The sequence below is a fragment of the Lepisma saccharinum genome, chromosome 10, assembly GCF_977018435.1.
Source record: "Lepisma saccharinum chromosome 10, izLepSacc3.1, whole genome shotgun sequence".
Lineage (NCBI taxonomy): Eukaryota > Metazoa > Arthropoda > Insecta > Zygentoma > Lepismatidae > Lepisma > Lepisma saccharinum.
In genome coordinates, this window is record NC_139238.1 from 61,593,165 (window position 1) to 61,617,080 (window position 23,916).

The 23,916-nt window shown below is 37.8% G+C and overlaps 2 protein-coding genes across 2 annotated transcripts; both read left to right on the plus strand.

The window, feature by feature from the left end:
• The first annotated feature begins 3,946 nt into the window (after window positions 1-3,946).
• LOC145994121 (uncharacterized) lies at window positions 3,947-5,275 on the plus strand. The gene has a single exon (XM_083130210.1). The coding sequence runs from the start codon at window positions 3,947-3,949 to the stop codon at window positions 5,273-5,275; it is 1,329 nt and encodes a 442-aa protein (XP_082986336.1).
• A 30-nt stretch (window positions 5,276-5,305) lies between these two features.
• On the plus strand, window positions 5,306-5,902 carry LOC145994122 (uncharacterized). Its single transcript, XM_083130211.1, has one exon. The coding sequence runs from the start codon at window positions 5,306-5,308 to the stop codon at window positions 5,900-5,902; it is 597 nt and encodes a 198-aa protein (XP_082986337.1).
• The last annotated feature ends 18,014 nt before the right edge of the window (window positions 5,903-23,916 follow it).

Here is a 23,916-nt window from a genome sequence, read left to right on the forward strand (position 1 = left end):
TTTCGTGCCAGAAGTCTGCAGGTTTCTACGGTGGAAATTTTCCGTTGGTTCGCGTCTCCAAATGCCCTCTCGTGTAATTCCGCCTCTCTTCGTTTAGCTCCGGCAACCATCATGCTCGGCCCCGCCGTAGTCGAACATGGAAAATATTCCGCGCTGCGACGTGGTTCGGCGCTTGGAGGCGCGGTACATGGCTGGACTATTCCCGGAAAGGCGCATGGAATTTTCCACTACGAGGTACGGGGTGGCCCGTTTCTGGCGTCTCAGTGGGTGATAAGCTTAATCCTCTGTGGAATTGTGTTTTCCTGTGTGTGTCCCCGTGTGTGCCGACTGCGAAACGTTTATTGCGAAGTGTAATGCTGAATATATTATTTTGAGACGTTGGACGAGGAATATATTACGGATAATACTTATATATTCACACATGATCAATTGGGGTTATAATAATAATAACAACAATAGCAACAGCATTTCTTGGATATGCACTACCACGAGATCAGATATCATTGTGAGGAGCAACAGTAATTATCAATTTACTCTCAGCGTATTTTTTCAATCCTGTGAGGACGACTGGCATACACAGGGGGAGGGCTAATGGGGCTACAGCCGCTTCCCGAAATTTAGAGAAAATCAAAATTTTAAAATGAAAGCAGTAAAGAACTCGGGAAGGACTAAGGTGTCAATAGAAAATCCCCTTTAAAATTGCCTCCGATAACATTTTTTATATTTGAACAACTTTCAACCAGGGGCATCGAAACTGGTTCTCGTTTGCCTCCCCCCCCTATAATAGACCCAGTGCATAACTTACAACACAATTTCATTTTGTAACAAAAAATCAATTGTGTGATGAAAATTTCATAAATTATTTAAGGGCTCTGTGGAAAATTACGCAGAATTCTGCTCTGAAATGCGCATTTTACTCCATCTAAGAACTTCATTTTCCAAATACACAGGTAGTTAATGAAAACGAATGATATATTATGATTATGTGCGAGAGTAGAGGAAGAAAGGTGGGAATACTATAGTCGTTGTGTTCTTGAGTATAGTCCACGCGTTTACTTCGTTAACGTCGAAGAACTAAAGAATCCGCCGGCATAAACGTGGGTGGCGATAAATAGCGGGCGAGTTGTTTTCGTCCAATGACACTCAACCTTCAGCCAATGGGCACAGCTGTCATTCTGCTCGTCTACTCCACGTGGAGTCTCAGTCACATGACTGCGGATACGCTGTTGCCGTACTTTGCAACTTCAATCTAAAGACCGTGGGAAGGTGCTTGTGCGCAGAGGGACAAGGTGGCGTAGAGTAGATGTGGAGAGTAGATGTGTGGCAACACTTTGCTTTGAATGTGATTGTTGAAGCTGATGGGCGCGCTCCGTCGACTTCAAAGCCAGCAGGTCGTTAACGTAGCTAGCGCGTCGACTATACCCCAGTCCATCGAAAATTAGGTAGGTGCCTTTGTTTTCCAAACGAATGTAAGCTACTTTTAAATTCCATTGTCAGCGTCTGTTATCGATGTATCGGTTACCCAGTGGCGTAACCATTTGATGTCAAATTTTATGGAAATAAAAATACATTTCCCAAAATTTTCTTGCTCGCTTCGCTCGCACTTCCTCCTTTCTCATTAATTTCTTAGTGTCATCAAGTTCAAAGTCGTAGCTAGGGGACGGAGGGGGTCGGCTTGGGGGGCAAACAATCGAAATGAAAAAGGTTGTCAAAAGAGAGAATGTCGTGGTGCCCTATTAAATCAGTATTGTTTGTAGTTTGCAATAATTTGGATCTAAAACATTTTCTTCATCGCTTCACCCGCATTCGCAATATCATTGTTTTCTGTAATGCATTGTAAATTACCAGAGTGAGAAGTAAGACCAAATATATGTAGACTTCTTCACTGTTGCTGTTAAACAGTTTTGTCTTAAATGTATGAACAATTGCACCCATTTTTCACCATTCCTGTCGGCAGAAAATAAACCATCACAATACAAGTACACGGCATCATCTTCACTGTCTTCATAATCCTCGTCTCCGTCTGGATAATCGTCTTCGCTGTCGTCATCATCTGTGCTTTCAAGTTCAGGTTCTTCCTCATCTTCCGATGACTTGGATATTTGATGTTCTTCTTTCTGTTCTTTCTTCAGGCCCATTTCCTTCTTGCGAACTGCTTCCACGGCTCAAACCATAGCCATAGCTTCTTTATCCAACTGTTTTCTTCGTTTTAGGACCAGGAGGCATCTGAAACGATGAAAGCGCAATGTAACTGGGAGCCTAATCGTCCCGAGGACGCTATTTAGCACACATAGGGGGACGATATTCGGATCTATCCTATAAGCACTATGGCGTTGTGATTGAGCATGACGTGGTATGAGAAACGACCAATCAAATACATTTAACTATACTTTACAACCTCTATTTTGATGTACTAGATTAAGGTAAAATGAAACACCTACTGTTCAGGTTTTAATCGTTAATCAGTGTATTTTAGTGAGACTTGTAGCACGCCAGTGAAGCAACGTGTAAAGTTGGCAACACTGCCTCAAGACAGTCTCAGTCGGCAGCAGTGGAACATTCTACGAAGACGTGCTTGTGTGTTGCGGGAACACAATCTAGTTGTACTCGTTAGTTTGTGTATGTAATCATGTGTATTCTTCAAATATAGCATTTACAAGAAAAAAAGTCTACTGCATCCGTACAAAAATCAGTATGGTGAAACAGTTAAGGCAATCGCAAACATTTATGGTCCTCCGGGCCGGATGCCATTGTGGACGTTATCAAGTGCGTAGTTTGTGATGTGAAAAACAGTCATTGCAGTACAGTTATGTGTGTGTCGCTTCAAGAACACACTCGGTACATTCGATTAGTGTATTACATACAGTGAACAGCAGCATTATTGTGTATTACATACATTGAACATAGCAGCATACGTATATTTCTCAGTACGGGAACTGAGAAAGTTACATGAACATTTCGGGCGTGGCACATTTCGCGCGCAGTTCATTTCGTCACGGCCAGCAATTCTTCTCGTGTTGCAGCCACTATCAATAACGGAGCTCCGAGCAGCCTTGTTGACGTCTGGAGTCAGGAACAGCAATCAGCTGTACAAAGGTCAGTCATTTCTGCTAACACAACACCCACACAAGCTCAATTCCTTCCCTCTTGTTTCTTTCCCTTCCTTTTACAATGAATCAAGAAGCACGGAAGAAATTAATACGACAGCGCGGAGTTGTAAAGGGGCAACTTACACATTTGTTAGAATTCATTCAGATCTTTGAGGAAACTCAAAATATTGAGGAGGTGAAATGCCGTGCTCTGTATTTATCAGATGTTTGGGCAAAATTCAATGAAGTGCAAACACAGCTGGAACTCGAAGACGACGAGTCAGAAGAACATGAAACTTACCGCATTGAAGTTGAAGAGTTCTACTTTCAAATAAAGGTTCAAATGCAAAACATAATTTCTAAACATGCTGCAATCAATAATCAGGGTCAAGAATCAGCTAATCAGAAATTTACAAATAAAGACAACCAGCTCAAGCTACCTTCGATTTCTCTTCCTACTTTTGATGGTAGTTACGACAAATGGTTAGGGTTTTCGGGATACATTTGTAGCCTTAGTACACAATAATGACACCTTATCTGCAATTCAGAAATTCCATTATTTGAAATCAGCTGTTAAGGGTCAGGCACTACGCTTAATCCAGAATTTGCCAATCACTGAAGGCAATTACACAATAGCTTGGGAACAGCTAGTTCAGCGCTATGAACACAAGAAGCTCATAGCGGCAACACACATAAAGGAACTCTTGCACATTCACTCAGTTAGTAGGGAAAATGCGTCAGATTTGCGTCACTTCGCAAATACCATTACAAGCAATCTTTCGGCATTAAAGGCGTTACAGTTGTCGCAACCTTTAGAGGATGTAGTATTATTGCAGCACTTCGTATCTCAATTAGACATGCAAACAAGACGTGATTGGGAATTAACTCACACTGAGCAAGACTTCCCACCACTCTCAGAATTCTTTACAGTTCTCGAGCATAAATGTCAAGCTCTAGAAACTATCAAACCGCAAAACAGCCAGACACCAAGGGATAATAAATTCAGTGACGCAAGGACCAAACAAAACAAAACTACACAGCAGTCACATTCATATTTGGCTTCTTCATCAAATGCATGTTTGTATTGTAAACAACAGCCTTCTCATTTTCTGTATGCATGCCCAGGTTTTCTCAGTGCAAATGTACATCAAAGGAGACAGTGTGTGCGTGAAAACAAGTTGTGTTGGAACTGTTTGAAGCCACATCGAAGCAGGGACTGTAAATCAGGCAATTGCAGAACATGTTCACAGAAACACAACACTTTGCTGCACGATGATCAACAGAAGCTCGGTGCCATTCGAAGGGAAACACAGAACAGACACACCGACACCCAAGGCTCAGTGGCGGAGAGTGAGACTCACAATCGGGAGAATACGCAAGCATCATACTGCAGTTTCAAGACCAGACACACATCGCATGTTCTACTTTCAACTGCTTTGGTACAAGTGAAGGATAAAGACGGAAGATTGGTCACATGTCGTGCCTTACTAGATAATGGAAGTCAATCAAACATCGTAACGGAGGAAACCGTACAAAGACTGCATCTCAAGAAACAAAGGGCGTACATTCCAATTCATGGGATAAATAACTCAAAGTCGGAAACTCGCTTCAGTGTGAATGTGAACATTTCATCACTCGCGAATGACTTCTCAACTACAATATCTTGTTCAGTTCTGCCAAAAATCACTGGAGATATGCCTGCAGAGCACATAAATTACGATACATGGAATATTCCAATGGACATCGCACTGGCAGACCCCACATTCAATAAACCTGGCAAGATAGACATTCTTTTGGGCGCAGGGCTTTTCTACTCCATACTGAAGCCAGAACGTCTAAGTAGAGAAGGCAATTACCCTGTTCTGCAAGATTCACAACTTGGATGGATACTAGGTGGATCCATGCCTCAAGAATGCAACTCATCAATCACTGCATGTTTTCTAAGAACAGATGACAGTTTGGAAAAACAACTTATACGCTTCTGGGAGTTGGAAGGAATAGAGTCGCCACACAGATCTAAGGAAGAAGAACTATGTGAAGAGCACTTTAAATTAAATACAACGCGTTCCGAATCTGGTCGTTTCATAGTACGTCTACCTAAACGCCCAAATCATCCACACTTAGGAGATTCAACTCAGCAAGCCATGAGTAGATTGGAACAACTGGAGAGAAGATTGAAGAGGTAGCTAGATCTGAAAGAAGATTACAATAACTTCATGAAGGAGTACGAGAATTTAGGACACATGAGAAAGTTAGAATCAGACGCAGTCAAGGATGACATACAAGTATTCTACATGCTTCATCATCCAGTATTCAAGCCAGACAGCAGCACAACGAAGACCAGAGTTGTCTATGATGCCAGCGCCAAAACTACATCTGGAAACTCACTTAACGACATTTTACTAGCAGGTCCAATTCTGCAACAAGATCTGTACTCCGTCATTCTACGATTTCGCACACACAGCATAGCATTTACGGCAGACACGGAGAAAATGTTCCGCCAAATTATGGTGCATGAAGACGACTTACCATTGCAGAGAATATTCTGGAGATACTCATCAGACAGCCCAGTAGACACTTACGAACTTTTAACGGTGACTTATGGCACAAAACCAGCTTCATTTCTCGCAACAGCGTGTACACAAATGCTAGCCGAACAACAACAACATGTGTATCCAAATGCAGCAAGAACAGTAAAGGAAGATATGTACATGGATGATTGTTTATCAGGCAGCGACAGTGTAGAGGATGCACTGAAATTACAACAAGAATTAATCCATCTTCTACGAAGTGGCGGTTTCAATCTTCGATAATGGTGTTCTAATCATCCCGCACTTTTAGAGGCAGTACCTCACAGCCACAGAGAAGTGCAGTTACCACTTCAGTTAGATAAGCATAAAGGTGTCAAAACTCTTGGTCTACTCTGGGATCCAGGCACAGACAAATTCTTAATCGCCAACAAGGCAGCATCAACATCTGCCCACGCAGCAGAAATAAGCAAAAGAAGAGTAACGTCAATAATCGCCTCAATATTCGATCCTCTTGGATTGATCAGTCCTGTAGTCATCAGTTTTAAGGCATTTCTACAACAGTTGTGGTTTCAACGCATCGATTGGGATGAGAGCTTACCACCGACGTTATTGCAGCAATGGTTGCAGTTGTATAGAAACCTACCACGCATCAATGATATACGAGTCAGTAGATTCATCTTGATTGAAGGAAAAATCAACGACATACAGCTTCATGGATTCTGCGATGCCAGTACAAAGGCTTACAGTGCACCAATCTACGTTAGGTCAACAAACAGAAGTGGTGATGTTGCAGTTAAACTTCTTTGCACCAAATCAAGAGTGGCTCCAGTAAAACAGGTTACACTTCCACGTCTGGAACTACGTGGAGCAGTTTTACTTGCCAAATTAATGAAGAAAGTATTAGCGGTACTCAATCTTGCAATCAGTCAAGTATATTTTTGGTCAGATTCTAAGATAGTCCTAGCATGGCTGTCATCGCCGCCAAACAAGTGGAAAACTTTTATCGCCAACAAGATGGCACAAGTTCAAGATTCAAGAAGTCCTTTACAATGGAGACACGTGTCATCACATGACAATCCTGCGGACCTTGTATCTCGAGGTGTAGAACCGGCCACATTGCAAGACAATACACTGTGGTGGAATGGACCCACATTCTTGAGTGAAGAATCTTCATCATGACCAAATTCTTCATCAAACGAAGAGATAGAAGAAGTTACAGAAGAAAGAAAAGGGGACCTTCATCCACAAATTTTCGTCATTATCGAAACTAGTTAGAGTCATTGCCTATTGCCAGCGTTTCATTCAAAACACAAAGAATCGTGAAAACAAGAAAACAGGGCAGCTAACAGCAAACGATTTAAGACTCAGCCTGGCAGCAATAATCAAGGCAACACAACAAGATGTTTTCAGAGAAGCATTCCATGAGCTTCAACGCAATGGACAAGTGGCAAGGGATAGTCCATTAAGAAGTCTCTATCCATTCATAGACGAAAACAACATGCTTAGAGTAGGTGGGAGACTACAAAATGCTGAAATACCCTATGAGAGCAAACACCAACTCATATTGCCATCAGAGCATCATTTAACAAGACTGAAATACACAAGTATGCAGCATCAGAAGAATTCATATGGCATTTCATACCTCCACATGCGCCCCATTTCAATGGCCTGCAGGAAGCAGCGGTAAAATCAATGAAATACCACTTAAGAAGAGCAGCTGGAAATCAGCAGTAGTGTAATTGATGATAATATTGGGACACACATAGCGTACAAATGAAGAGCTCATATGATTAAACAGCCCGATTTGGCTACACTTAAAACAATGTCAAGATGCCCATATGCCCCAATCGGCCATGTGTGTACATATTTAAATCTAAAGAATTTTGAGCCCTAGTGTACAAATGAAGAACCCCCCTCAGACAGATTTGGCCATGTGTGCAAAGGCTGAATCTCTCAGTTTGTTGTCCATAAGCTTGTCAAAAATATGCCCCTCTTGATATTATTATTGCTACACTTAAAACTAAGCCAAAAATGCTCATAAGAGCATTTGCTTACACAAAAATATAATGTAATATATGCTTAAATACTTGTTGCTGTTATGTTAATATGTTACCTGGAATATGCTCAATATTTTAATTGGACACCAGCCTCAACTCATATATCTAGTACTAAGACAATGCAATATGCAGAGGCGTTCTAGAATTGCTCTGTGACTCTCTCATTTCTTACATCATAAACATATGATTTTTCACCTATAAGAATAACACTACATATGGTGTCATCAGGGAGTGTATCGTGGAATTCACAGATAATTTTAATGTTTGTCCTGTCATTAACCACAACTTGTTTTCTTTTTGAAGTGTTGATGACAAACATGGGTCTCTGTGCTTTGAATTCATCTGGTGTGTAATACATGTCAGTATTGCCAGTAGTGACCCTTTTGTATGCTGTAAATGCTTCATATAATTTAAGGAAATCATCCTTGGACATGTCTAAATTATAATTTTCTCTAGGAAACACCTCATTTCTGCCATTTTTAAGATATATGTTCTTGATGTTGCAGTTATCAAATTTACTTGAATTTTTTTCCTGATTATTGTGTCTTCCAGTCTGAAACAGTACCACCACAAAATCTGGCATGTCATATTGTATACTGGAGAATGAATTTGTAGCATCAAACTCATAATAGCTACCAGTGGCAGGCTTCTGTACACATTGATATGTATAAAATTGTAAAGGCACCAGTGGATTTTTTAGAATATCTGCTTTGTATTTAAGAGCATAACTGGCTTCATATTCAACAACCGGGATTCTTAGCTCCATAGTCTGAATAATGCATTTGCCCTCATCAGGTAGGGTATTAGGCAGAGCTTCCCCTGTAGAGTTTAATGTACTGTACCTCATTAAAGCATTATTATCATTGGCAGCTCTTCTAAATGTGATTCTTAAACCACCCTTCCACATAATGTCTTTGTAATCTGAGAAGAATCCTGGCAACAGGCGCATAGGAAACAGCACTGTGTGGCTCTTGGATAATATTTTATCACCAGCCTCAAATCCAACTATTTTGTAGTAAGAAGCCTCGGTTTTGGATAATTTTAGTGTGGCCAAAGCAGTAGAGGTAATGCCGGGGTAATCTACTCTGTTTATAACAACACCATGTTTTCTGATCTCAATTTCAGAGAACAGATGTGGCACAAAATTGTCTACCAATCTTATATTTGAATTTGCAGGATAATCTGTACCATCGAGCTTTACAACATCAAATTTGATGTATAGATCTGCTCTGTGGGGGTGTATAAAGCCATCCCCTACATCAAGGTCTATCTCAATCTCTGTGTTGGGTTGATTTAAATTTGCAAAGGTCCTCCGGTTTGGGGGGAATGATTGTAGCTCATAACTCTCAATATTTTCCATTTTTTTTTGTATGTATTTTTATTTAAATATTAATCTCTATGATAGCAGTTGTTGTGGCTCCAGCAAAATCAACTAATTCTTCTTTTTCATTAGTGACCATCAACTCAATGTAATCTATTCTATTATGGCACACAGGAAAATATAATGTTGGTGATGGAGTGTAGATGATGGGCTCCATAAATTCAGAGTTAGGTTTAAATGTTGCAATGATGCCAGTTTGTTTGTAAGTGCCTATGCCATTTGATTTGGTGATCATACCCTCGGCCACATTACAGTGAATATTTAGAGCTTCTATGGCTAAGAATTTAGGTATATTAATAGCAGTGTGTTTGATGGCTGGTTCAAGTTTTGTGTTGTTCTCAAATCCTAACAGCTCTCCTATAGTACCCAGATCAACTGTTTCTGTAGCAGACACAATCTCTACTCTGTGAGTGACAGAATTTTGAGTTAACACTATACCTCTGGGTAACTGAGCATTTAGAGTAGATAGATTATATTGCCCTGGAGTGATGATAATTTTTTGATCACCAACTGCAATTTTGTTGTTGTGGTGTGTAATATTAGGGATCAAGTACATGCCATGAAATGCTCTGAGAGCTATTGTTTTGGGATACACTATATAATCATGTAATCTAAGTTTCAATATTGAATTTTGGCTGGTGAGATGGAATACTCCCATGATGCTTCAGATACCACAGGGCCTTTTGAAAATCTTCAATTGATGGTTTATTTATTTGAGACAGATATCTAAGAACAGATAAACACAGATGTCCACAATTAACATCTTTGAAATTTTGAACACGGGCATTATTGTAATAAAGATTAGCTGATTTTAGATATTTTACTAAATTTTCAGGTGGAACACCTCCAAATGAATCAAACACAAATGCCTCATTTTTTAAATATTTAAGATAACAGATCCAGTGAGTGACCTGATTTTTGTACTTATCCAAATTAACAATGCCACACTCTTTGTTGAGTGGTTGTTCTGGTAAAGAATCAGACATGTACACACCTCTAAAATTTTTGATGCCCAGTGGCTTGATTAAAGCTTCAATATCTTGGTTTGTAAGCGGCTCTTGTTTTTTTTAAACTTATTCATGGCTCTCTTAACACCTTTGCCTTGTTTCTCCATGGCCAGGTTATGGCGCTTCAATTCATCTAATTCTGCCTTATTCTTCTTGGCATCTATTACTGTTTTTGCTATAGCAGCTGATCCCCCAGCCAAGCTCCCAACAGCACCAAGTGCTGCTAAGATGGCCGGGATAGTAAATATGAAGCCACCCACATGTGATTTTTTTCTAGATTGCTGTAATTTTTTTAATTGGGGGGTACTAAGTAACAATTTCATACCATGGCCCTTGGCAAGACAAGAATTTTTTTTCTTGAGCTGCTTTTTGGTTAAAAGACTATCAATAGATTTAAGAGATTTAAGACCTGCATAAGGTATCTGATACATAACACCCTTGGCCTTCATCCTAGGTTTATTATATATATATTCACAACCCCCACCCCAGTTTTTGTTTGGTGTTCATAGCTATGGTGGTCCCCAATGCTGCTATTCTTTCACTTAAAGAAGCATCTTTGCTTACAAATCTACCAAATGCAGCCTCTTCTAATTTCTTGTCTGCCACATGTCTCTTGTCAAGATCAGAATGTGTGTTGTATGCTATGTCATGGTCTCTGCAAGCAGCATCTAGGGGATTAACACCAGGATCACCTCTGTTTAATCTATGGTCCAATTTTGTGCCTGGACCACAATACTGATAGCCTGGAATGTGTAGTTCAAATGGCAGCTTGTTTATAATGTCATTAACCAGCCCCCGACCCTCAGAGATATTCCAAAATTTAGGTGGTAGAGTATTAATAATTTTTATAAGATATCCAATCCCCTTAGTGTCATTCACTATAAAATTAGACAATTTTGTGCTTATCATGTCCATAATTCCATCCTTTTCATTGTAAAAATTGTGGTTGCCAGCATTTTCCTCCCCAGCTATCACCAGCAACCTATCTACAAGTTTCCTGACATCATCAACCCACACGAATTCTTTATGCAGGGTGTTGTAATGTTTGATTCCACTACCTGTCTTGATCTGTGACCATATGGGCTTGATTAAGTTGTTGTATTTTGCTCCACTGCTAGACTTGACTCTTTTTTGTGTGGGATCATTGTTCTGGTATAGAGCATCTGATTTTATTAATATTTCTTTGTAATGCTCATAATCTTGATCTGTATAGCTGCCAGGTCTCTTCCTAGTCATCAGTTCCCACAATCCAGGTGTGCCAGGATATTTAACAAAACCACCTTTTTCTCCAAGATGAGATTCTGAATATACAATTAGATCATCTCACATAAATGTTACTCTGAAATTGCCAATTCTATGTATGATGCTACCATCACGCTCTGTGTCAGCATATAAGCCAAAGACCTCATCTTTGTTGTCTTTAGGTGTGCTTAAATATTTTTGAGCAAGAAGACCCAATTCAATAGGATCCTGAGTAGCTTCAATTCTTCGAGGAGCAACAGGACTAGGTGTATGAATACTAGAAAGTGGGGTGATTGGATAATGTAATATGTTCCTAGCAGCTACAGGTACAAGCTCTGTGATCAAATTTTGATTTTGCTCTGTTACAGTTTTGATATTTTTACCTAATTCACTAATAGCATCGATAATAAGCTGTTCTGTTTGCTTGTGTTGTTCATAGATTCCTCGGTTCTCTGATTTCCATCCCTTAAATCTTTTTACAAAATAATCTCTTAATTTAAGATCATCAATGATTGGCCTTTTCATGGTTATTTATATATGTTTCAATGTCTAGAAAATTGTTGATTTTATTTCTGTATTTACCACTATTGGGTTTCCTTGTCATATCAATTGTGACAAACCCATAACTGTCCTGGTTCCAGCACCCACTGCAAAACTTAGAAAAATTATTGTAGCTCAAGTCCCCACCTACATATTCATCATGTATGTGATTGAGGTTGGTATGATCTTGATGAAACACACATATAAAATTGCTGTTGTCTCGGATCAGCTGCTTCGGTATTTTAGAAAAAGTCTGTGCCAGGTAGAAGCAATCAATGTTTTTGTGCCGCCCCTGTGTAAAAAAATTTCTAACCTTGTTTTGATTATCCAGTATAATGTCATCAAACACAACAGCAGAATTATCGAGACATTCATGGAGTGGCTTAACTTCTGGTTCAAAAGTGGCTATATCCAATCCATCATATAGCTTCATCAGCTGCTGATATTTTAATTGTTCCAAGCTCTTAGAGAAGACATACAAGTGCCTGTTTTTCCAGTCTAACCAGTTGGGTGCCAATAAAAAATTATCAATCATTAGTGTAGTTTTACCACAAGCCGATGGCCCAACAATAAGACATCTAATATTATCAGGCAGCAACTTGCCATTTCTCTTATTCTGCTGTTCAGGCTCTGGCAGCCTCTTTATAACATCCCAGGTGCTCATAGTATCACTTTGTTTGCCTCGATCCAGCTGTGTTCTGGGAGTACTAGCCATTTGACAAGTATCTTGTTGCCTTTTTTGCGGATGATTTTTTCTATGAGATATGTGTCGGGCTGTTTAGTTTTGTTGAGTTCTTCTTCATAGAACCTGCCTTTGAGAATTTCTCCTCGGTGGTCTTTTATTATATATGTGTATTGGGTCCCAGGTTTAACTTGAACCACTGTAAATAATTCAGTGCTCCAGTTTCTTGTAAAGCCTCTTTTGAATAAGTGCTTATATTTGCTGATTCTTACTTAATCACCCACCTTGTAATTGGCTTTTCTTGTTGTTGGCTGGTATCTAGGAAAATAAACGGTGCTGATCAATTTTTGCTCATCAGATGAAGTTACCTCAGAGGGTTTCATGTTGATTGTGGAATGGACCGAGTTGTTATATCTATCTAAAAGTTCTGGTAGGATTGTGAGCCATTTATAATTACCTTGGAGGGTAAATTGTTTATACATATGATTTTTTAGGGTTTTGTTGAATCTTTCTACAATTGAGGCCTTAAGATCACTGTAACTCGAGTAATGTTGTATTGACTGGCTTTTAATAAATTGTTGGAACACAGAATTATAGAATTTTTTGCCATTATCTGTTTGCAAATAGCGCGGTGATCTTCCACTCTGATTGATGATTGTCCTGAAGGCTTCTGTAACACATTTTCCAGTCTTGGATTTGAGTGGCACAGCCCAGGCAAATTTTGAAAATGTATCTATGACAGTGAGTAGATCCTTGTAGCCCTTGTTGATTTTGTCTAAGTTTTTCAGCTGTCCACTTGCCATTTCCACCAAGTCACAATGCCATAAATCATCTATGCCTTTTGTAACCACTGGCAGTCTCTTATAATTATGTCTGGCTTGTCTGTGTAATTCATCAACAATAATTTGTCTAGACATAGTATGTAAACAAGAATATTGCAACTATAGGGTGTTCAGCAGCTGATACTACAGGATTTTCTAAATACAGTTTGTCTCCTATTTGTATATAAAATTCCAGAGAGCCATCATCTTCAGCATAAGATGTTTCTAATGTATTGGGGTCTGTAAAATCCTCTAACTCTACACTGGTGATTTTTGCTTTGTTATCAGCATTTGTTATTGATAAGGTAGGGTAGTGGTGTGCCTGTAGTTGTAACCAATATTTGATCTTGATTGGTCTAAGTGTGCCCCCAACAAAAAACTGGTAATAAAATTGTGCAGGGGACAGCACCTGGTGTAAATGGCGAATCATATTCTTTGTTGGGGATACTGTACAATTCAAGAATTACTGTATGTTTAGGATTCTCAATTACGCCAGTTATTTCTTTTTCTGCTGTAAGCAATCTACTTGTTACAGATTCAAGGTGCTCATTGATAGTCCTAACAACATCATCATGGCCTGGCTTGATCTTTATGTCCACAACAAGTTTCTTGTATTGTTGCACAATTTCTTGTAGCTGTGTGGCAAAAACAGACAGAGCATTTGCTTGATTGGATTCCATGGTCCCTAGCTGTTGCTTGATATTAGCTACAATTTGCTGTAAATTTTCAACAACTGCCAATTTTGAATTTTGAGCAGTAAGATCATGGACCTGTCTTCTGATATCCTCAAACAGGGCATGCAGTTCATTAATATGTTGATTAGTTGGTAGAGTGGCCACTGTCTGAGTGAGTTGTTTGATCTCTGTCTGGATATTCTTGATATCTTCTGATTTCAATATGCGATTCACTGCTCTCTTAATATTTTTAAGTTCCTGTGATGTAGGCAGATTTGATACAGTATTCTGCAAAGATTCAAGTGCCAATTTCACATCATTTAATTCAGAAGCATCAACCACACCACGCATAGCATCTTGGAGCAAGGTTATGTCTGCCTGAGTGGGTGTTGATTGTTGTAAAATTTCAAGCTTTGTTTGGATATCATCGATCAAGTGATGAAAATGAGATAGCTCAGATTCAGTGTTGAGGTTTTCAAGTTTTGTGATCTGTTGCTGGACACTGACAAGGGTATCTACAATACCAGGCAAGCGGGATTCTAGAGATTCTTGTACATTTGTCAAATCACTTTGCACTGCTGCTATTGTACCCTCAAGATGAGTTATGGTACTCTGAATTATTCCAAAATCTTCATATGTTTCAAGTTGCAGCTTAATGTTGGCAACACTCCGAGTTATAGCACTCAAAGCATCAGAAGATGGCAAGTTGTTCATAAAATTTTCAAGTGTCTCAATTTTTTCTTTAACCTCGGCTATGGCATTGTTTAGAGAGTCCAGATTAGGTATCTGGAGTGATTGAATCTGCTCCTTTAGAGTGGAAATCACTAGATCAAAATCTTCTTGTGATTTTATGCTTTTGACAATTGTTTGGAGCTGTGTCTGGACATTATTTATCTGCTCTTCCAATTGTTGTTTCAATTGCTCAGAGTTGGTGGCCTGGGTCTTAAATTTGGCTTGAAGAGCTGCTACAGCCTCCTCTAAACTTTGAAAATTATCCAATGTGGCCAAGTCAGTATATTTTTAAAGCAGCACTTTGAGTTCTGAGTCAATTTTAAGAAGAGGGTCCATGCATTGTGATTGTAAATTTGTAATTTCTAGTTGAAGACTGGCATTCAGTGTGGTTTGTAAAGCTTGTAAATCACTTCTTAATTTTTTCACTCTGACATCAAGCATCAGAATCTCATCACTGTGATCTTCATGTCTTGTATGGCCAAATATATCATTAGGCATTTTGTTTTAGTGGTTATTTATTATTGAATATCTAATTCTTAATTCTATGAAAAAAGGTATAAGCTTGTCATAGGATCCCGGGACCTCATTATATAAGCAGTCACCAGCAGAAACAGTATATACAGTGCCATAAATCATGTTTGAGTGCTTTATTCTATAAATATTTCTCCCTATTGAAATCTTGACATTACCCTCGGCGGTTGTAATAGATTGTAATTGACCACCTACAGGTAATTGGTAATGATTTAAATTATTGTTAAATATGTACAATGTTTTACCTGTTTTATCATCAACATCTGTAAGTATGCTGTTCAGATGAATAATTAACAAAGCACTTAGTTTAGATATTATATCAGAAGAGGGTGCTGGTGTTCGCAGGTCCATAACAGCCTGTTTTTTGAACCCAAATAAGTTCATAGGCATGTTTATTTATTTCAAATCATGCTTTGTAATTGGGCATTGATTGCCACTTCTCAAGTCACAATGACCCCATGGTAGAGTATGTATGCCACATGATAAAATGCATCTCTTATCATCATGTGGGTCCAGAGCCACTTTCCTTACAACATTTGTAGTCAACAAGTGATCCTCACTCTGAATTCTGCATTCTGATGTTCTGATTGAACTCTGTGATTTCAGACAATTTTTGTAATCTTTAAATTGGAGCTCTTTGTCCACAGTTACTATGCCAATGCCCTTGGCTTTTTTTGCAACAGCACCACTACATGTTTCAAAGCTGCACATATTGGCCCTTAACCCAGCAAATGCCACAATAACATCACCAAGTGTCTCATCTTTTAACTTGCCAGGCACCTTTTTGTTGTGGGGTTGAATCCTTCTATGTTCATTAGTATCAAAATATTCAAGCAATGCAGGCTGTGACATATCTTGATAGACATCTTCTGTGTGAATATCAAGAATAAAACTGTCTGCGTCCATGTACATCAATTTTACACAATCACCATAAATAGGCTTGAGCACATCATAATAGAGCTTTAACATGTGTAATTTGGCCAATTCCAATATCACAGCCCCTACATAAATAGGCTTATCAAACTTAATCTTTGTTTTTTCATGTTGAAGAGTGCCATATCCTCATCATAAATTCTTCTGTAGTTGAAATTAGGCTTTGCAATCAATTTTTTGCTCCGGCTGGGGTCAGTAATTATTTTAACATCAGTATGTTTTCTAACATTTTCTATGGTTTTGCCATACACTGAATTGACCATCAATTTAAACAAAGTCTTATCAAATTGGCTCATTGCAGATGTTCGAAGCTCTGTGTTTGTGTCAATATATTGCTTCAACCATCTTGAGTGTATGACAGTTGTATTATTTGATTAATTTTGTACTCGAGTGTATTGAGGTAGGATCGTCGCTGTGACGTGGTAGACTACCTCAGAGCTCCTCATGCCTCGTGGCTCGAGCGAGGTGGAAAGGGGGCGGTGCTAGTAGTTGAAACGGCAGATCGCTTGACGTCGGACTGGGAATCGAGCAGTGCCTTGACGTTTGTACGGGGTGTAATACCTGTAATTACGTGTTCGTATTGAATAAATAGTAAGTCAAGGAAACTGATTCTTATTACTTCCCGTCGTCATAAGTATGGCGCACGAACAGGAGGACTCGATCGTCTACGTCGTTAGAATCTGGTTGTAGCTGTTAGATGGAAGAATTCAACTTTTTCGTCTGTGATGTTGGAACGTAAGTACTGAACTTTTTCTATGTGGAAAAGAAGAATGACGAATAACTTTATCGCGCTGTGATTGTAGCACCGAAACTATAAAATAGTTGTACTGAATACTGCGACTAAAATTCTTAGCTAGCAGTAACGGAAATTGAAAATGGCTACAAAAAAGGAATTGGAGTTTCTCTTTAAACAATTTGAAGCTAGACTCGCGGAACAAGTTAGTAGTGTGAAAGCTGATATTAATAGTGTTGAAGCTAATGTCAAAGCTGATATTAACAGTGTTGAAAGTAACGTCAAAGCGGATATTAATAGCGTTGAGGCCAGTGTAAGTAATGTAGGCACCAGCATAGGTCTCTTAAGGCAAGACTTCGAATTATTGGAAGCACGAGTCGAAAAGAAAGTGTCTGATAATTTGGTCGAAACAAAGGAATGCGCCCATGAACTAAAGGAACAAGTGGTCAACTTGAGCACGAAATTGGAAGAGAAGATAAACGAGGTTTCTGTTACGTGTGTAAATCAACATAAAAAATTGAGAGAGGTTTTCGATTCTCATGTAAAACAGGTAGAAAATGAATGCGTAGAAATTAAGAAAACACTCGAAATAAATCAAAAGAAGTTTGAAAGTTTAGTCAACCTTGTACATGGAAATGAAAGTAGTATGAAGGAGTTGTTTAATAACATTAGTGGACATGAAGTTGCTATTGATGAGTTGAATAGTAAATTTAACGAAATTAGTGTTAAGTCTGGACAAACTATTCAAGATCTAAACTTGAGCGTTCAAACCGTTCAACAGAAAATATCTAGTAATGACATTACTGTTAAGGGTTGCTTACAACAACTTACAGAGATTACTAACAAATATGAGGTTCTAGATGATAAGCTGGAGAATATTCGGTATCAAGTTAGAGATTTAACGAATAATTTTTCCATTTTAAGAGTAAGTGCTGAACCGGTAAAATCTTCTTTAGGATTAGAAACTAGAGTACAAGGCTTAGTTAGTCCTGATGTTCCTAGATTGTCTGAACAGCAAAGGGAAGCAAGGAAAGCTTCTTTACCCATTGAAAAAACTGAATATATCACGTTTAGAAAGCAAAGACCATTACGTAAAGGAGAATCTGATTCAGATGTAAAATCTTCTAGCTCTGAAACTAAAGTTCAGTTAAGGGGGCTTAAACGTAAATCTGTAAGTAGCTATAAGACAGGTAGAGTTGCAAAAAGTATGTCAAGAGATAAATTTCATGATAGTAGTTCGGAAAGTGGAACTGATCACAAAAGTAGTAGTTACAGAAGGAAGTTTGTACCTAGTACACTTAAGTACTCTGATCTAGATAGGTTACCTAAATTTACTGCAACTAGGATGGATTATTTGGCGTCACAATTTCTTCAAGAGGTTGAGGATCGCTTGGATATGTTAAATGTTCCCAAAAAAGATTACATGAAGTATGTACCAATGCTTTTGAAAGGTGTTGCTAAAAATTGGTTCTCTCAGGAGAAACTACACATTGTAGATTATAGTTCTTTTAAGGTTCTTTTCCTTAATGCCTTTGAAAGTGCATCGTGGAAGTCAACATGTCTTGCAAATGTCTTGTGCAAGAGATACAGCAAAGAAAGTAGACAAACTCTGTTAAATTATTTCTGGTCACAGATTAATTTACTAAATTCCATTCAGCCAGACATGCCAGAACAGCAAAAAACTATTTTAGTAGCCCAACAGTTACCAAATAGAGTTAGAGAAGCAATCTTAAATCAACCTAATATTAGTCTTGGTACCGCTGCGGAATTGGTTGCGCGTCATGAAGCTTTGTATGCAAGTGCTGAAGGTGAAAGTAGGAGAGATGGAAGGCCTGTTGGTATTAGACAAGTACAAGTTGTTAATGAAACTAAAAGAAATAATCAATCTAGAGTAAGCAATATGCAAAATTCTAATACAAGCCATGAGACTAATGTAAGGAATTCTGGTAATTTCAGGAGATATGCCACTGATAATAATAGTAGTAATGATAGTAGATCTGGTCAAAGGTCTTGGAGAGTAAACCGTTTTCCATATTCTGGTAATAACTATAGAAATAGTAACTTTCGAGGTAGATACAATTATAGTAACCAAAATCGTATAAATGCTGATAATAGTAGGCCTAGGTATAGAAATACTAGTACAAACACTGTGTCACACGATGATGTTCAAAACAATCCTCAAAGAAGTGAACCTAGATCTAGTACTAGGGAAGAAATAGAAAATGGTAATGGTGGGTCTTCACTTAGAGTGAATGCGCCCTGGTTTGTACCTGAACAACCTTTAAACTAGATAGTGAGTCTATTGTTATTGTGACACAGAATAGCATAGACGAAGATGAGAATATTGTGTCAGTAGCCAATCTTAATACTGAAGATTTAAGAAACAAACTTTGTAATGAAAATTCTAGTAAATCAAACTGTGAATCATGCCTTAAAAATGTATGTAGGGTAGATATTAATTTTTATGAAGACTTGTTAGAAGATGAAGCGAAATATAGTTCTAATAACTTAATGTTACCTGTAAACCTCAGGAACAAAGTCAAGAATACAACTTCTATCTTTGCAAATATTAATGGGATAGAGAGTAAATGCTTAGTAGATAGTGGTAGTGACATTTGTTTAATGTCAGAGAACAAATGGAAACGTATTACTAGCGAAGTCACCAGACCTAAATTAGAGCCAATAGAAGATATTATTTTGGTTGACTATTCTGGAAAAAGAAAACAGAAAGTACTTGGAAAATTTTGTGTGGATATAGAAATTGAAGATATTATGTTTTTTGTTCAGTTTGTTGTCGTCAAAGATTTGACAGTAGAAATTCTTTTAGGTTTAGATTTTTTGTATAATGTAGAGGCTCTTGTAAACTTCAAGGAAAATTATTTATTGTTACACACCAAACAAGGTGAAAGGTTAGTTAAATTATTACCTATATCTTGTCCAACTTTTGATGTGAGTGAAGAGGCAGAGAGTAGTTGTCTTAATGTAAAACGAAAGTCAAAAGAGGAAATAACTGTTGCTAGTGTAGAAGATCTTAAATTAAAAGCTATGCAAGCTGAAATACTCGATGAAGATGAAAAGAAGCAACTGTTTGATTTGTTACTTGAATTTAGGATGTTGTTTGATGAAAAACCTGGTTTATGTACTAAATATGAACATCATATTGAATTAGATACAACAGAACCTTTAGTTTCTAAGCCATATCGAATGCCTTATCATTACAGACAAAATGTTAGAGATCATATTCAAAAATTACTTGAGTGGGACATTATAGAACTTTCTGATTCACCTTATTTAAATCCACTAGTAATAGTTCCTAAGTCTGATAGAAGTGTAAGAGTATGTACCAACTTCAGGAATATTAATCAACACCAAAAAGTTAGTCAAATTAGACCAATTAATATTGAAGAGGCGTTACAAGGATTTGTTGGTAGACCATATGTATCACTGATCGATATGTCCTCTGGATTTCACCAGATTTTGTTGTCAGAGTCATCTAAAAAGTATACTGCATTTTTGTTTGAAGGTAGACAATACCAATACAAACGTTTAGTATTTGGTACATGTAATGGAGTACAAGCATTTACGATGGCAATGACCAAAGTATTAGGCGACATTCTGTCAGAGAATGTTATCATTTATGTTGATGATTTATGCATTAGAAGTGAATCTTTAGAAAGTCACATAGAACATTTAAGAAGTGTATTTTCTAAATTAAGAGAGTCTGGTATGACTGTACGTCTCAAAAAGACATTCCTCTGTAAAGAAAAGTTATTGTACTTGGGTCACATTATTGACAAAACAGGTATAAGAGTAAATCCAGAAAGAGTAGAGGCTATTCTCAATCTTCCTACTCCGAAGGATGTAAAGACACTTCAAAAAATAATGGGTTGTTTCTCTTGGATGAGAAGATTCATTCCAAACTTTGCTACCATATGTGCACCTTTATATGAATTGTTAAGGAAAGGTAAGAAATGGATATGGACTAAGACGGAACAAGAGAGTTTTGATTTGCTCAAACAAGAAATTTCTAATGATGCTAAACTATTTCATCCTGATCTTAATCAAAGGTTTTATGTCCAGGGAGATGCTTCCTTACTTGGCATCGGAGGATATTTGTATCAAATAATTGATGGTGAGAAAAGAATAATAAGTTTTGTAAGTCGTACACTGAAAGGTTATGAGAAACAATACACCATAACCGAGCTAGAATGTTTAAGTCTTTTATTTTGTATTGAGAAATGTAATCAATATCTTTTGGGTAAAGAATTTACTTTAGTTTCTGATCATAAGTGTCTCACTTGGCTGAACCATTCGAAGAATTGGAACCCTCGCTTATTGCGTTGGTCCCTTCAACTTCAAAAATACCAGTTCATTGTAGAATACTGCAAAGGATCTGACAATGGCCTAGCGGACTTATTGTCCAGACAATTTTCAGAATCAGAGCCGATTTTGATGCACATCAACAATAACGTAATGTTTAAAAATGAAGTATTGGATATACCCGTAGAGTTGTTAGTCCAAGAACAGTACAATGATAAGTTATTTCAACCTATTATTGATTATTTGAACAATTGTGAAAGTGTAAGTGTAAGTTTACCTCAAAGGTGTAGAAATTGGAAAAAGTTTTATAAAGTATGCAATGGAATTTTGATGATAAGAGATTTTCACTTTGAGAACATCTGGAAAATATGTATACCTCAATCTTTAGTTTCGGTAATACTGAGGAATTATCATGACAATATGGGCCACTTTGGTTGTGAAAAGGTACTCAGAAGAGTTAGGAAACTGTACTTTTGGCCTGGTATGAGAAAAGGTATTCTGAGTTATATCAAAGATTGTGAACTATGTATGAGAACGAAGCCGAGTAGACATCCGCCCAAGGGCATATTCCAACAACATTGTAACCAGGGTGAAACTATTTTGTTTTTAGATATACAAGGACCATTAATTAAAGGTTCACAAGGAGAAAGGTTTCTTCTAACCTTACAAGATGCTAACACTAAATATCTGTTCGCTTATCCAATGAGGTCAAGTACAGCCAACAGTATTGTAAAAGCCTTGCTAGAAGGATATGTCAGGCATTTTGGCATTCCACACAGGTTGGTTAGTGATAACGCCACGGTGTTTCATTCTAACAAATATGTGGACACTTTAACAAGCTTAGGTATAAAATTGGCGTATACCCCAATATATCACCCTAGTTCTAATTTAGTTGAGAGAATTCATTCCGAACTCAACCGGCTTATGCGTGTTTTTTGTAAAAACAACCACAAAGATTGGCCGAAATATATAGATGTAGTGGTAAGCTTATTAAATGATAGTGTACACACACAGCTAGGATTTGCTCCCTCAGAGTTACAACTAAACAGAGATCTTAACTCATGTATTTTGAATCATTTTAATTTACCGCCTAATGAAATTTCTCTGTGGAAAGACAAACTATACATGGCTTTTATAAAAGGTTTCCAAGCAAGGAAGAGAAAAAATGACAAGTACAACTTGCAACAAGAAAATAGACCTGAAGTTAAAATAAAAGACCTGGTATTTGTAAAAACCCATTATCTTAGCAGCCTCCTAGAAAATCGCACTAAAAAGTACTGTGAGGTCTATGAAGGGCCGTATATGGTAATTGACAAACAAGCAACTAATGTATACATTGTAATAGATTTGAAAACTGGCAATATCAGTGGTAACCATCACAGTGATAATCTAAAAATCTGGAATTGTACCATTGAAAAGAGAAGTTGTTATTTAAGCCAATTGGAAAAACTAAATCCAAAATTGTACAAACATTTGTTTTGGGTAGATCAAAGAAAGATTTAGATTTTGTTTCAAATTATTTATATTTATTTGCTATTTTTATATTTTCTTTGACATAAATGTTGTTGTATTGATTATACCCAGTATATTTGATCATGATGTATACCAGTTTAACTGTAACTACACAAAGTATGAGTGTAGGTAACATAACAATGTGCAAATTATAAATGGGTATTTTATTTTGTAAAAATTTCACTTGAAGGAAACTTTTCTCCCAAGAGAGGGGAGTTATGACAGTTGTATTATTTGATTAATTTTGTACTCGAGTGTATTGAGGTAGGATCGTCGCTGTGACGTGGTAGACTACCTCAGAGCTCCTCATGCCTCGTGGCTCGAGCGAGGTGGAAAGGGGGCGGTGCTAGTAGTTGAAACGGCAGATCGCTTGACGTCGGACTGGGAATCGAGCAGTGCCTTGACGTTTGTACGGGGTGTAATACCTGTAATTACGTGTTCGTATTGAATAAATAGTAAGTCAAGGAAACTGATTCTTATTACTTCCCGTCGTCATAAGTATGGCGCACGAACAGGAGGACTCGATCGTCTACGTCGTTAGAATCTGGTTGTAGCTGTTAGATGGAAGAATTCAACTTTTTCGTCTGTGATGTTGGAACGTAAGTACTGAACTTTTTCTATGTGGAAAAGAAGAATGACGAATAACTTTATCGCGCTGTGATTGTAGCACCGAAACTATAAAATAGTTGTACTGAATACTGCGACTAAAATTCTTAGCTAGCAGTAACGGAAATTGAAAATGGCTACAAAAAAGGAATTGGAGTTTCTCTTTAAACAATTTGAAGCTAGACTCGCGGAACAAGTTAGTAGTGTGAAAGCTGATATTAATAGTGTTGAAGCTAATGTCAAAGCTGATATTAACAGTGTTGAAAGTAACGTCAAAGCGGATATTAATAGCGTTGAGGCCAGTGTAAGTAATGTAGGCACCAGCATAGGTCTCTTAAGGCAAGACTTCGAATTATTGGAAGCACGAGTCGAAAAGAAAGTGTCTGATAATTTGGTCGAAACAAAGGAATGCGCCCATGAACTAAAGGAACAAGTGGTCAACTTGAGCACGAAATTGGAAGAGAAGATAAACGAGGTTTCTGTTACGTGTGTAAATCAACATAAAAAATTGAGAGAGGTTTTCGA

What these genes read in the sequence shown, in the direction of transcription:
- LOC145994121 (XM_083130210.1), top strand. Translation starts at nt 3,947, where the DNA reads ATGCAAACAAGACGTGATTGGGAATTAACTCACACTGAGCAAGACTTC.
- LOC145994122 (XM_083130211.1), top strand. Translation starts at nt 5,306, where the DNA reads ATGAAGGAGTACGAGAATTTAGGACACATGAGAAAGTTAGAATCAGAC.